This window comes from Acanthochromis polyacanthus, chromosome 17, assembly GCF_021347895.1.
Source record: "Acanthochromis polyacanthus isolate Apoly-LR-REF ecotype Palm Island chromosome 17, KAUST_Apoly_ChrSc, whole genome shotgun sequence".
Taxonomy (NCBI): domain Eukaryota; kingdom Metazoa; phylum Chordata; class Actinopteri; family Pomacentridae; genus Acanthochromis; species Acanthochromis polyacanthus.
This window is the reverse complement of record NC_067129.1, coordinates 27814904-27830266: the sequence shown is the minus strand read 5'-3', so window position 1 is coordinate 27830266 and position 15363 is coordinate 27814904. Positions and strand designations below refer to the sequence as shown.

The following is a 15363-nucleotide window of genomic DNA, read 5'->3' as shown; positions in this document are numbered from 1 at the left end:
TACCCTGAAGATTTCCCTTTTTAAGACACTTTAGAGGTTGAACGAGCCTGTTTTCCATGCCATCTGACAGCGCCCTCTACAGTATTTTCTACTTGTGACAGTTTTGATATTTAGTAAAATATTCAAACCAACAACGATATCAAATGGAAATATTCTACATTCTGTTGCTTCCTTCTAAACTCTTCAGCCTGGGCTTGTGGTGTTTGGATCGATGGATCTTCCTGTTTATGAAGTCTTTCAAACCGGCCGAGCCTCTTTTGCAGCCTGATTTCACATCGGCTGAGAGTCCAATCACAGTTTTCTGCAACAAAAGTCTGATGGGAGGAGAAGGGCAGCTGGAGCGCCGTCCGTCGACATTTTCTCAATTTTTTTCTAAACTTTAGCCGAGCAGACGGTGGATTTCTAGTCCAGATCTCGCCGTCATCCTCAGTACTCCTCTTTGATGTTCAGAGCCAGAGACGGAGACACCAGACCGTTGCTGCTGCCGCCGCTGCTGCTCGTCACCATGGCGACGCTGCTGCCGCCGTTTCCATGGAGACCGCTGCCTCCGCCGCCGCCGGTGGGAGGTGTGGGCGTGGTGGTGGAGGAGGCCGGCTGCTGGAGCTTCTTCTTGTTGATCTTTCGCTCCTTCGCCCGGCGGTTCTGGAACCAGATCTTCACCTGAGGAAAGACGAGATCTTAGGGGGAAAGTCTTCTACGTCTGGTAATCTACATTTATCTATGTATAAAGATCATTTGTCATCGGTTAAAGGATGCTCAGAACAGTTGGTCAACACAAAACTCAAAAGTCATTTTGTGTCTCTTTGTGGCCCTTTAGTGTCTCTTTACAACATTTTTTTATTTTCAGGCCATTTCGTGTCTCTATCTTGAAGTCTCCATCTGTTCTTAGTAGTGTTCCGTCCTTTTATATTTGTTTACAACTATTTTGTGTATTTAAAAACAGCTATGTCCACATTTAACATATGTAAAGATAATAAATCATCAGTTAAATGTCGGTTTGAGCGGAGAGTCAATGTTAAAACAAGAGACTGAATCTGATTTTATCCACCATCTTGACTCCACATTCAGTAAAACCAACGATCCGACGTTCACAGGAAATGATTTGAACTTTTCAAGTGAACAAATTCTAGCTGAACTTTACAAAAAATCCACAAAAGAAAAATCAAGTTAAGCCCAAAATTTGTGCACAGAAATGGTCAGAGCTTGAGATGACCAGCAGGTGGCGCTAGCGCTCAGTTATCAGCAGTAACCCGCTGTAGAAGAAGAAGAGTCGAGGATTAATAAAAACATTTCAGATTAGCAGTAAACACTGCGGTGAGCTGAATCTGACAGGAAATTACTGAAACTCATCCTGAACCAAACTGAACGACAATCAGCCCGTTAGCAGTTAGCTTCATACAGGCCCAATAAAAGCAGCAGGACACCTGTCCAGGTGCATACCTGTCTCTCTGATAGGCTGAGGGCCGAGGCGAGCTCCGCCTTCCTCCGGATGGTGATATATTTACTGTAGTGGAACTCCTTCTCCAGTTCCAGCCGCTGGTGGTCGGTGTATACCACCCGGTACTTGTCTTTAGTTCGCGTCTTTCCATCTGCAATACAGCGAAACAGAACCAGATTAAAAAAACACGTAAGATGTTTAAAGGTGTCGGTTGGGACGCTGCCCCCTGCAGGTGGAAAGGAGTGTTACACTTTCAGACAGACGCAGGTTTAGACACAGATGTCTACGTCGTTTGTTTTACAAGCTAAAGGTGGTGAACTCCAAGGACTTAAAGAGGTAGATGTAGTTACTTAGCTCAGGTTAGCATAAATCTTGGACGCAGTGTAAAACCAATTAGCCTGGCTACGTCAATATTAGCAATAAATACAAAATGCAGCTGAAACTGATACACAGCCTAATCTGTTTAACTGATGAACACAGTTTTAGAGGTTAAACAAAGTACTAATTAACTAGTAATGCTAGCTAAAAAAAAATAGAACCAGCTAAATGTGATAAATTCGAGAATTGACAAAAAAAAGCAAAATAATGATTTAACAAAGCTCATCTAACAGTGTCAGTTAACTAAAATGACAGATTTAATAGTTAACTGAATGTCATAAACTGTTGAAATAATGGATGTAATGGTTGGCTAAAAATAACAAACATCTATAAATGGTTAGCTAAAATAACGGATTGGATGATTAGCTAAAAGTAGTTAACGACAATAATGGATTAAATGGTTAAATAGTTTGCTAAGATAAATAGTTACCTATAACAATGGGTCAATAGCTAGATAAAATAATAATTAGCTTAAATAATAGCTAGCTAAAATAATAGTTACCGAAAATAATAGCTAGCTGAAATAATAGTTAGCTAAAAATAATGGATTAAATGGTTGGTTAAATAGTTTGCTAAGATAAATAGTTACCTATAACAATGGGTCAATAGCTAGCTAAATAGTTAGCTTAAATAATTGTTAGCTAAAAAATAGTTACCGAAAATAATAGCTAGTTGAAATAATAGTTAGCTAAAATAATAGCTAGCTGAAATTATAGTTAGCTAAAAATAATGGATTAAATGGTTGGTTAAGTAGTTTGCTAAGCTAAATAGTTACCTATAATAATGGGTCAATAGTCAGTTAAAATAATAGTTAGCTTAATAAATGGATTAAATAGTTGGTTTAATAGTCTTTTAAGTGCAATAGTTACCTATAGTAATGAGTCAATAATTAGCTGAAATAACAGTTGGTTAAAATAATAGCTAGCTAAAATAATAGCTTAAAGAATGGATCAAAGGGTTGGTTAAATAGTTTGTTAAGAGTAATAGTTACCTGCAATAATGAGATAATAGTTAGCTAAAATAACAGCTAGACAAAATAATTGTTAGTGAAAATGATAGTTAGTCTAAGTAATAGTTAGCTTAAGTAATGGATTACATAGTTGGTTAAATTGTTTTTAGAGTAATAGTTTCCTATAATAATGGGATAATAGTTAGCTAAAATAACAGTCACCTAAAATAGTAGCTAGCTAAGATAATAGCTTAAATAATACATTAAGTGTTTGGTTAAATAGTTTGCTAAGAGAAACAGTTACCTATAGTAATGGGTCAATAGTGGATTGAATGGTTCATAAAAAGTAAGATATAAAAGTAAATGGATTAAAAGATTTGCTAAATGTCAGTAACAGCTCATTCAACATTGAATGACTAGCTATGAGTGTTAGCTAGCTAAATAATAGAGTTATCTCATTAACGGTAAAAAAAAAACTTCTAAAAGTGAAGATAAAGACATGAACACTGGCTCAGAGTGATGCATAAACGGCATAAACAGCAGATAAACGAGGCTTCAGTGCACAGAAACATAAAATCACTCCATCCGTCAGTGTGTGAATGGACTCGTATGTTTCATGTGGAGTCTGTTAAACTGAGAAAGCAGCTCCAGGTCTGTATTCAAATCGTTCACCTGCTGCGGCTGCATTTGCATGAACTGACTTCTATCTGATTTTATTCATTTACTGTTGAAGCTCTGACGTCCAGCAGAACAAACTTTAGAATCGATTCTAGTCCAAACTTTACTTCCACCAACGATAACAACTGCTTTAACAGTCCAACAAATTTTAGAATCAGCTCCTGAAACTAACTTATTACAAATATTTCACATTTAATGGAGCACACTGTCCAGCATTATTAAATTAAGGGTGAAATTGTGATAATTTAGGTATCTTTGTGGTCATTTTATGTCCATTTATGGCCATTTTGGGTCTTTTTGTGGTCATTTAGTGTATATCTGTGGTCATTTTCCATATTTTTGAGGTCATTTTTTGCCTGTTCATCAGTATTTTGTGTCTTTAGGTTACCTGTTAATCTTGCAGTTGTTTTTTGTTATTCTATTGCTGTTTTGTGTGCATTGTTGTGGTCATTTTATGTATATTTATGGTCGTTTAGTGTGTATCTGTGGTCATTTTCCATATTTTTGAGGTCATTGTGTGTGTCTTTTGGATGACTTTTAATCTCTTTGCTGTTGTTTATGTTCTTTTATGGCTGTTTTGTGTGAATAGAGGAATCGAGTGCATCGTTTGGGTTATTTTTTTGTCAACTTATGGCCATTTTGTGACTTTTAATGTCTTTGCTAGCCTAGCCGCGCTAGACAACCCACGGCAACGAATTTAATTCTCTGCCAGGGTCGACAACAAAAACAACAACAGTCGTTGAGCTCCATTAGCACCGACTCTGAATAATCTTTCTGTTAACATGTCTGTAATATACTTGAGCTTCACCCATTGACTGTATAAATAAGGCTTCACCATCCTCTGATATCCGGCGCTCTAGGAGCCTATTTGTTGCACTGATTGGTTGTATACCTACCTAATTGCTGCAGAGTGATTTGATAGACAACCTTTTAGCCCGCCTCCCTCCCTGTCGAGCGTTCCTAGACCCTTGTGTCTTCAGAGCATGGGTCTAGCGCGGCTAGGCTATGTCTTTGCTGTTGTTTTGTGTGATTTTTATGGCTCTTTATTCTGCCTTGTGCATCATTGTGGCCATTTTATGTTTTTTTGGGATTGTGTTATGCCACTTCATGGTCATTTAATGTATGTTTGTGGTCATTTTCCTTGTTTTTGAGGTCGTTTTGTGTCTCTTTTAGGTAACTTTGCAGTTGTTTAGTGTTACTGTATTGCAATTTTGTGGATATAAGAATTTTGTCCATCTCTGTGGTCATTTCAATGCCATTTTGTGATCGTTATGACACTTTGTAGTAATTTAGTGTATATTTGTAGTCATTTTCCACATTTTTGAGGCCATTTTATGTCTCTTTTATAGGACTTTTGAGCATCTCTGTCATAATCTTATGTCACTGCGGTCATTTAGCATGCGTTTGTGGTTATTTTTCATATTTCTGAGGTCATTTAGTGTCTCTTTATGGCCATTTTATGTCACTCTGTGGTCATTTAATGTATATTTGTTGTCATTTTCTATATTATTGAGGTTGTTTTTGGTCTTTTAGTGTGACTTTAATTCTCTTTGCAGTTCTTTCATTGCTGTTTTGTGTGAATTTATTCATTTTTTGCATCTTTGTGCTCATTCTATAGTGAATTAATGTATTTTCTGATCATTTTGTGTCTCTTTGTGCTTATTTATTGTATATCTGTGGTCATTTAATATCTCTCTAATGTCATTTTGTGTCTCTTTGTGGTAATTTTAGGTTTATCTGCAGTCATTTTGTACCTTATTTTGGTCATTTAATGTCTCTTGCCCATCATTTTGTGTCTCTTTATGGTAACTTTTATTCTCCTTGCAGTTCTTTTAAGGCTGTTTAGTGTGAGTTTATTCATTTTGTCCATCTGTGTGCTCATTCTGTGGTCATTTAATCTCTTTTTTTGATCATTTTGTGTCTCTTTTTGGCCATTTAGTGTGTATTTGTGGTCATGTTCTGTATTTTTAAGGTTATTTTGGGTCTTCATTATCGTCTCTTGGGGCTCATTTTGTCTCTTTATCATCATTTTGAGTTGGTTCATGGTAATTTTAAGTTATTTTGGGGTCATTTTGAGTCTTATTTTTGGGCAACCTTTCATCGTTCACAGTTATTTATGTTCTTTTATGGCGTGTGGTCATTCATGTTGTGTTTTTTTATAGGACATATATCGGGTTGTTTCGTCTCCTTTAACTGAGCTAAGTGACTTTTCAGCATAAATCATTAAATCACCTCATAGAGAAGTCCCCATTAGAGGCAGACTAGCAGAATTAGTAGAATATAAACTGTAATGAGATCTGCGACCAAACCTCAGCAGTTCTCAGCAGCTGGTCCAGTCCTGGTGGCTGTGATGAAGTTCATCTAAAGTTCATCTAAAGGCCTTCAGCTCTGGTTAAGACGCTCTGATTCAACATTAACACTAAACACACAACGTTCAAACAGCCGCCGTCTGGCCCCCAGCCGCTCATCCAGACAAATTCAAACTCAAACATTTTAGTTTGGGGGACATCTGTCCCAACTGTTGAGTTTCTGCTTCATTTGTCAGAAAGTAAAAACCAACAGTTTGATTGGGCAGAAAGAAGACGAGAACCGGTCAGGTCTTCTTCAGGTTCAGGACATTAGATCCTAATTACGATCGTTTTGTACGTCTTAGTGATGTTTTTTGTGTGTTTGTGGTTGTTTTTAGTATCTTTGTGGCATTTTCTTGTGTCCTTTTGTGATGATATGGCCTTTTTGTGTGGCTTTATAATGATTTTTGCATCTTTGTGGTATTTTTTAGTATATTTTTTAGTTTGTGTTCATTTTTTAGTGTCTTTCTGGTAATTTTTTGTGTCTTTGTGGTGATTTTTAGTATCTCTGGTCAGTTCTTGTGTCTTTGTGGTCATTTTGTGGCAATATAATGTTTTTGTGTGACTCATTTCCATTTCTTTGTCTCTTTGTGTTCTTGTTGATTGTTTTTGTGGTCCTTTTGTGTGACTTTATGGCCTTTTAGTGAGACTTTATGATCACATTTGGTATCTTTGTGGTATTTTTTTGTACCTTTGTGGTCATTTCTCGTATCTTTATGATCATTTTTGTCTCTTTGTGGCCTCTGTGCTCATTTTCAGTACACTGATAGTTATTTTTTATGACTTTCTGAGCAAATTCTCTGTCTTTGTGGTCATTTTGTGGTGATATCTTTTCTGTGACTCATTTCCATTTTTTTCTCTGTCTGTGTTCACATTGATTGTTTTTGTGGTCCTTTCTATGATTTTGTCTTTTTTAGGACTTTATGTTGTGTCTATTTGTGCCCTCTGTAGTTATTTAAAGTACACTGATGATTATTTTGTGTGACTTTCTGAAGTTTTTTGTGTGTTTCTGGCCTTTTTTATGTGACTTAATGGTCATTCTTTGTTTCCTTGTTGTCATTTTTCATCCTTTTGCAGTTGTTTCGTGTCACTTTTATATTTTTTGTTCCTCTAACTGTTCTGTGCACCACTATAGTAATTTTGTGTGTCTTTGTTGTACTTTTTCATCACTTTATGGTGATTTTGTGTGATGTTGTCATAATTTAGTGTCCATTTAGGGTCATTTTGTGTCTCTTTATGGTTATTTATTTACATATTTGCAGTTGTTTTGTGCCCTTATAGCTGTTCTGTGCATCTTTGTGGTATTTTCATGTCTTTGTTGTAGTTTTTCACATCTTATTTTGAAGATTTCCCGTCTTTGTGAATATTATACACATCATGTTAGTCTGTATTTTCCAAAGACTCCTTGAATCAACAGAAAATAAAAACTACTTCCACGCCTGTGACGGTGCCGTTCTGATGTAACGAAGAGACTTTGCACCTGAAGAAGCCCGAATAAAAATCTGAGAGCGAATTCAGTCAAAGTTCATCGTCGGAGCACACATGACCGACCAATAATCTGCTTCGTGAACCAGGAAGTGTCCAGCCAATCAGGTCGCTGCGCTGAACGAGGCGCCGTAAAAATGGTCAAAGTTTAACCTGTGGGGCTTTTTAGAACCGATTCTGGGGAAAGTCACCAAATTTTTCATCAGAACATCTGACTTATGGTTCTATTGATTCTGTTTTTATGTTCTGGTGAAACGACGCATATTCTTTATTTAGGTCCATTAGCCTGAAATAATTCACTTTGAGATGCATTTATATGAATAAACATCGACCTGCTGAGCTCCAGTTTTTAATGTTCACTTTTACGCTTTTCTTTAGTTAACATGGAGGATTATCCTTTAGTTTGAACCAAAACAACAAATAGTTTTTCTGTGAAAATGTCGGAGGTGGACGTCACGGTTTACCCTCCTGTTGTCCTCATTTTACCAAAAAATATTGTTTCCTTGTCTGAAAAAAATCCAAAAATTCAGCAAAAAAAACCCAAATTTCTGAAAATTTGAAAAAGCTTCAGGAAGAAAATTCCAGAATTCCTTAAAAGTTTCCCTGAAAAGTTTTATTTTAAAAAAAATCCCCTAAATTTGGCAACAAAGCTCTTGTAAATATTGTCAAAAAATGAGTAAAAATCTTCCAAAAAACCCCCCTAAAATATGTAAAGTGATTCCATACATATCAGTAAAACTTTTAGTATTTTCTTTAAGAACATTCACCAAAAAGATTTTTTTAAAAAAATCAACCAAAATCCTGAGAAATTCACTCAAAATGTGGACATCAGAATTTTCACTGTGAAAATAGATTTTTTTTCATCACATTTTAAACTTTAAAACTTTAAAATTTGACCCTCAGGACGACACGAGGGTTAAAACTCTGATAAATGTTGAACACCATCATGTTATAAAATAAAACTAGTTCTAACCAACAATAAAAGAAAAAAGAAGGCATCATTCTCCATATGGAAGGCTATGCTAACGTTACATTAAGCTAGTAGCACTAATATATTAGCTATCTGTAGCACAAGCAGCTAACTAGTTGTGTTGTTTTAAGCTAATAACATTTATTTAATGCTTTATTAGTTTGCTATAGCACCACCTGTTTTTATGTTCATCTGTTAGCTTGCTGTAGCACTAGTGAGATAACTAGTTGACTTATGTTAAGCTAATAATACTATGCTATATTTCCTATATTAATTTGCTGTAGCACACGTGAGCTAACAATTGCGTTTACGTCGCATTATAACGCTATGCTACAATAGTTTGCTACAGCACTAGCTATCAAAGTAGCTGGTTTTATGTTAAGCTAATAACATCATGATATACTGACTTTCTGTAGCACACGAAAGCTAACTTGATGACTTATGCTAATAATGCTATGCTACATCAACTTGCTGCAGCACTTGCTATCAAACTGATTAAGTATTTATTAGGCTAATAGCATTATATCAGGCTGTTGTAACACAAAGCTAACTAGCTGGTTATAGTTAAGCTAGTAATGTTATGCGAGATTAGCTTGCTGTTGCACTAGCTATCAAATTAACTGACTTTACATTAAACTGATAACGTTAACATGAGCGCTAATGAGCTGGTGTTGTGTTAAACTAATAATGCTAAGCTATATTAGCTTGCTGTAGCACTAGCGAGCTAGCTTGAATTCTTTGTTAATGTTTGCTAAACATCATTGTTGATTTATTTGACATTTTTGTGTCACAAATTTAAATATCAGTGATTTCAAAATGAGAATTATTGAACTTAATAATCCAACTGTCATCAACATTTCAAAATAAAGTGTTTTATACGTTGTTTTATAGTAATAATAATAATAATAATAATAATAATAATAATAATAAAATCTTAGGGTTTGTGGATGAAACAGAACATATTTACAGCAGTATTTTGTATTTATTGATGTTTCTGGAGCCATGAATCGATGATCGATAGAACTGATATCGACTCTTCATGGCCTGAGAGGAAAAATTAAAAACACTTCAAAGAGGAGAGAGAAGCCTCCAGATCAGTAATTACAACAGCTGGAACTGATCACCGATCAGTCAATTAATCAATCAGGGATCGATGGAGACTCAGAAAAAAACACCGACAGTCTGCTGGGAAAATAAACTAAAGCCGATCAATCAATTATAGATTTAATATTTATTTAAAAGGAACAGAAACAGAATTTAAACCGTCATTAAAACGATCATACGATTTATTGATCCGACAGATTTTATCAGTAAAATCTGAATAAAGGGATTTTCCTCTAAAGTTTGATCTGCAATGAAAGCAGCAGCAGATCAGATTATTCTCCTGGTAAATTATCAGATCATTAACACGGTAAAGCTTTTCAGGCACAGAATTAAAGAGCTGGAGGGAATTTATAGAATTAAAAAATAAATCTGACTCAGAAAAACCTTAAAAGTTGTTCTGATGGACGAAATAAATGATTGTGTTTGTGGAGGAACTCCTCATATTTAGTTCATAATTAACGGGGGAATTTTAGTTTATATTTAAATATTGTTGTTGAATTGTTAAATTACAGAAACCTCAATTACCAACGACTTTTAGTTGAATTCTATTTAAAATAAAAACTACGCCTGAAGACAGACATTTAAAACCTAAAAACTACAGAAAATACAAACTAATTGTGGCAATCCCCTTAAAAAAAGTTCTATAATTATTCTAATGAATGACTTGAAACACATAAAAACACCTTTTAAATGAAGCAGCTTTAGATTTATTCTGAGACGGTTTAATTCTTGGTTGTTGTAATTAAACTTCATTAACATTCACTTCATGTTTGAATGATTTTGGTTTTTATTTTAAAACACAAAAAAAGCTTCTTAAATACCAAGAAACTACCAGTAGGGACAGGCGGTTTATTTTATGCTACTAATGTTAAAGTAAAATAAAATACAAACATATATTTGAATGCAGATGAAAACTGTTTCCTCTCATTGATTTAATCAGAAAAAATCTGAACTGAGGCTCATGTAAACGGTTTAAACATCATTATTATTACTATTAATTTAGCGATAATAAGTAAAGTATAATTAAAATGTTTTGTGTGGTTCTGGCTCCTACTTGGGTTGTTGGTCGGAGCAGAGGTTCGGATCCAGTCGTACGGGTTCCTCCTCCGCGGGGATCCGGGGGACAGCTGCCCGCCGGACGCGTTCAGGGAGGCGGGCAGCAGTGCGGGCGGCTGTCCAGGGAACTCCGGGGGGCTGAAGCCCAGAGAGGGACCCACGGCTCCGGGGACGGTGGTGGCCGGAGGTCCCCCGACCGCCGCCGCCGCCGCCGCGGCCGCGTAGTGATGCGACGACCAGTCGTCCCGAGAGGGCGGAGGAGGAGGCGGGTAGGCCGGGCTCCAGCCGCCGCCGCCCGGCCCGGCCTGCTGGCCCGGGTGCGGGTCGTTGCCGAGGCCGTGGTGGTGGTGGTGGTAGCCGGCGAAGTCCGAGTACTGCGGCGGGGCGGGGAAGTTCTGCGGGCTGAGGCTGAGGCCCGGGTGGCGGGACACCGGGGTCTGGTACATGGCGGGGTCCTTGTCCAGCTGCAGGTAGCTGACGTACATGTTTCCAGGTGAGGGGTCTCCCTCAGCAGAATCCAGCCTCTCACCTGGTCTCAGGTAAACTGAGCTTCACCTGGACACACCTGCTGCTGCTGCTCGTCTCTCTGCGGTCTGTCCGTCAGCGGCCCGTTAAAACCGCCCTGTCACATGGTCCGTTAACGGCCTTATCTCCCTCCTCGCTCCTCCTCACCCTCCTCCCTCCACCGCTGCGTTTCACGGACATCCTCACAGTTTAATCTCTAGTTAGAGGCTGCAGGTTTCCCACACTAACCTCCACAGGTACCGTCCTGGTTCACTCCATATCTCCTCTGGTCCCCCTGGTTCTCCCCCGGTCCTTCCCCCGGTTCTATCCCGGTTCTCCCCCGGTTCTCCGCCGGCCTCAGGCTCCTTCAGTCGGCCTCATTTCCAGGACAGTCCGCTGCTGCTCTTCAGAGGCCTCCACCAGACCTTCATCTGAAGGGAAAATATGATTTAAAATGATTTATTTAATAAAAAATCAAATGTATTCTGACAGATTTCCTCATCTTTTTAATAAACCAAACAAAGAAAACTAAATCTGTGTTTTTACTACTGAAGATTTGTTCTTTAAAATATTCAATCAGAACCAGAAATATTTTATTGATCATGACTTCTGTTACAGTAAATAGAGTTTATAAATAAACAGTAGAAATATGTAGAGAAACACAATATGAGAAACATACACATAAATGTTCTTTTCCTAAGAAAATAAAGAGTAATGTTCAGTTTAATAAGAAGTGTTTTTTGCACGTTCTTCTTCTTCTTCTTCTTCTTCTTCTTCTTCTTCTTATTATTATTATTATTATTATTTAACACTTATAATCTAAATGTCGCCTTTATTTGTTGTGTTAAAATCAAAACCCACAGAAAACACAAATAACAGTTATTGTTTCTATCCAGGTGCATTAATTACAGCTGAAACTAAAGAACAATAAAAAAAAAAACGCAATAAATAAAGTAACAAACTAAAAAAGTAAATGCAAAGTCATCTACAGCATTTCCTTTATAAATAAAATCTGTCAGCTGGAGAGAAACAAAGAAACCTTTAATTATTAATGAAGCGAAGGAACTGAAAGTAAAAATAAAAATCACTTTTAAATGTTTGTTTATTAATGAAGCTGCAGAGAAGAAAATAATTAACTGATTATTGTTTATTAAACTTCTAATTTCCCTTTTATAAACTTTTGGTTTAATTTAAAGTCCTACAAACTCTAATTTAATAGAGAAAAAAAATCCACAGTGAGTTTTTATGTCTTTAAAATTTTGGACTACAGAAATGAAATGAAGTAATTTTTGTAGAATATAAGAAGATTTGAGAGGAATAAATGTGCAGTAAACCAGAATTAGTCCAACAATGGACGAATTAAATCATAAAATCTCACACTGAGTCAGAAAAATGTGAATTTTCTGAATAAAAACCGTAATTATTGATAATATTAAATGTATTATTTACCATTTAAACTGCTGCTTTGGCTTCATTATTGTGCATCAGACTTTTGTTTATGTTAATGTTGAATTTATAAATAAAAAAACACAATTTTCTTTAAAGTACAAAGATAGCATGTTCAATTCAACGTATTTTATTGTCAGAAAACACTCATATGTAGAAAACGTGTTTTTGTTTCCTAAATTATCAGACAGAACCAAAGTGAACGCCCTCCATCAACCCCCACCTCCTCCCCATGGAGCCTCATTCATCCATCCATTCATCCATTCATTCATTCATTCATTCATTGGGGTTCCAGTAAAAACCAGAAACTAGAGAAACTTCAGCCTCAAACTTGATAAACTACGAATTTTTCTGAGGTCTAGACCAGCGCCCCCTACTGGTGACATTTTGCAGTAAAGTTTAGGGAAAAATAGAACAATAATCGATCTGAAACGGTTTCTGGTGATAAAATTTGGTGTTTCTCTGCCCCGTCCACCCACCCCAACCTCCTCCTTGCTCTATCGAACCCTTCACAATAAAAGCCTTTAGAGTTTAATGTGAAGCTTCGGTTCTCGACACATTTAAACGTTTTCACTTCCTGAATTCTTCCAAACTTAAAGTTTTGCAGATTTTTTTCCCCCAAAACTCTGAGATTCTTCTCTTTACGATCCAGAACATTTTCCTGAAATCGAGCGGAAAACTTCCTGTGTGGAGAGGAATTATCTGCATCTTTATGGATTTATGGGAGATTTATTGTTTTACACTGATGAGTATTTAGTTTAGTCCTCTGCAGTAAAATCACATAAAAGCCTCAATAATTCTCCACAAACGACTCTTTAGTGTTTGACGATGTGTGGAAGAGAAATCATGTTTTAGGTCCTTTTCTGACATAAAACTCACATTTTCATTCAGATTTCCACAACTTTACAACTAAACCTTTGAAAAGAACAAAACCACATATTTTCATGTCATTTGATCAAATTAAATTTGTTTTTTAAACTAAATGTACTATTTTTTTCCCACATGAAAATGCATTTTTTTCTAATAAATATTTTGTAAATATTTATAAATAATTATTTTAACAATATTTTAATTTGAAATAATACATTTTTAGAATAATTGTATTTTTAATATAATAAATAAGTATATGTTTAAAAGTTAAATAAATATGATAAATATTTTATTTACATATTTTTATTTCATCATTTATTTTACAATAACATATTTTCTGTTTCTGTGTGTTTTACTGAACCTAAAAGTTTGAAGATAAAGAAAATTAATAATTGAATATTAGAAGTAATGACACAGCTTTACAGTCTTGGTATCCAGATTATTTAATTTAATTTAATTCAATATGTTTTCTCTTAGTGATGAAAATAGTTTTTTCTTTCTAAAGATATTTTTAAAAATATTTTCTGTTCTTATCTTAACACTATATTAATCTAAAATAATTTGCATAATAATTATATTATTTAAATATTCAATAAATATATATTTAAAAGTGAATGAATGAAATAAACACATTTTTTATTTTGTTGTAGTTCATAAATCTAGAAAAGCAATCCAACTCATTTTCTTTCAGTCTAAAATGTTTTAATGAGTCCAAAAGAAAAGATAAATTAATTTAAATATTGAACACTAGATGTGACATTATTATTCCAGTTTTCCTGTCAAGTATCATAAAAATATTTCATTTTAAACAAAACAAAGAATGTGTTTAAATATTTCTTTAATTTCACATATTTTTTTTACTTTAAATTAAGATTTTAAGGTCAGAAAGTGAAACTGGTCCTCGTTAATTATGATAAAATGTTTTGTTCTGATGTTGAATAAAAATCATAAATCTGCAGTAACGCATGAAAACTGCAGCTTTTTATTAAAGAGTCGAAGCTGAGAGCAGAAAAAGAAAAGGATCATAAAAACACATTTACAGGGTAAATGAATACAGAAAAATATTCCAGAATGTGGTTTTTAATTTTGGTTTGAACAAATTCGATTTAAATTCTTTATATTAAAGGACCAAAGTGGGAAACTTTGATTATGGAAGCAGAAGTTAATCAACTAAACGTGATTAATGGCAGCAGAAACCCACAAATGTAGTGTTTACTTATTATTTATTTTATTTCCTAATAATTAAACATATCATTGTCTCTGTCCGTCTTGTGAAGCATCAACCAGCTCATAAAACTCCACTTCATGGAAAGTTTGATGAAGGCTTCAGCTTGTCGACTCTGAAGCCTTTTACGGCCTCAGAGCTCACTTTGACTCTGTTTGCAGGAAAAAAAGAAAACTGGAAAAGTCTGAAATCCCAAAAAGTTGGACATCAAAACGTCGTCGGTCTCCTGATTATTTCCACCATCGAATGTTTTCTGGACGAATCTTTCAGCTGTTTGTTCCTAAAATGGTTCAAAACGTGGATCAGAGTTTCCTCAGACGTCTGAGTTTGTCCAGAGATCTTCAGTTTACTGTCAGAAAGGAAAGAAATCAGAAAATATTCACAGTGAAATCAGAAGTTAGACAGTTTTTATCAAACCCAAACTGAGTCAACGTGGACTTTAAAGTCGACTTTTAATCGATTTAATCCCAAAATCATCAAGAAACAACAACAAAAAGGAAAATATAACGCAAAAACAAAGCAAAGCACTGGAGACTTAAAACACTAGGACTGAAATAAATACATAAAATAAAACAAAAAATATAAAAATAAGTTAAAATAAAGGTTAAAATATGTAAAACCTTAAAACCCTAAAAGTTAAAAAATCGAGTAATAATAATAATAATAATAATAATAATGATAATAAAAAACATAAGAACAAGGGTTAAGAATTGTCAAAACAAGTTGAAAGCCTGGTTAAAAAGAGGAGTCTTGAGCCTCTTTTTAAAAACATCAACAGTCTCTGCAGCCCTGAGGTTTTTCCTGCAGACTGTTCCACAAACGGTGACCATAGCAACCCAACGTGTGTTTTAGATCTAAAGGCCCGGTAAAAGTAAGTCTGATAAATAAGAAGGCCCAAGACCATTAAAACAT

At 35.3% G+C, this 15363-nt stretch overlaps 1 protein-coding gene across 1 annotated transcript; it reads right to left on the bottom strand.

Annotated features, from left to right (window-relative positions):
- Positions 1-426: 426 nt before the first annotated feature.
- Positions 427-10912, bottom strand: cdx1b (caudal type homeobox 1 b). Its single transcript, XM_022216887.2, has 3 exons — positions 10405-10912; positions 1441-1589; positions 427-660 (listed from the first exon to the last, which is right to left on the bottom strand). Exons 1-3 carry the CDS (start codon positions 10889-10891, stop codon positions 427-429), a joined length of 870 nt encoding a protein of 289 aa, XP_022072579.2. The 5' UTR covers positions 10892-10912.
- Between the last annotated feature and the right edge of the window lie 4451 nt (positions 10913-15363).

What these genes read in the sequence shown, in the direction of transcription:
- cdx1b (XM_022216887.2), bottom strand. Translation starts at nt 10,891, where the DNA reads ATGTACGTCAGCTACCTGCAGCTGGACAAGGACCCCGCCATGTACCAG. An exon ending in TGCTCCGACCAACAACCCAA is followed by an intron (nt 1,590 to 10,404) that starts GTAGGAGCCAGA and finishes GCTGTATTGCAG; the next exon opens with ATGGAAAGACGCGAACTAAA. An exon ending in TCAGCCTATCAGAGAGACAG is followed by an intron (nt 661 to 1,440) that starts GTATGCACCTGG and finishes GTCTTTCCTCAG; the next exon opens with GTGAAGATCTGGTTCCAGAA.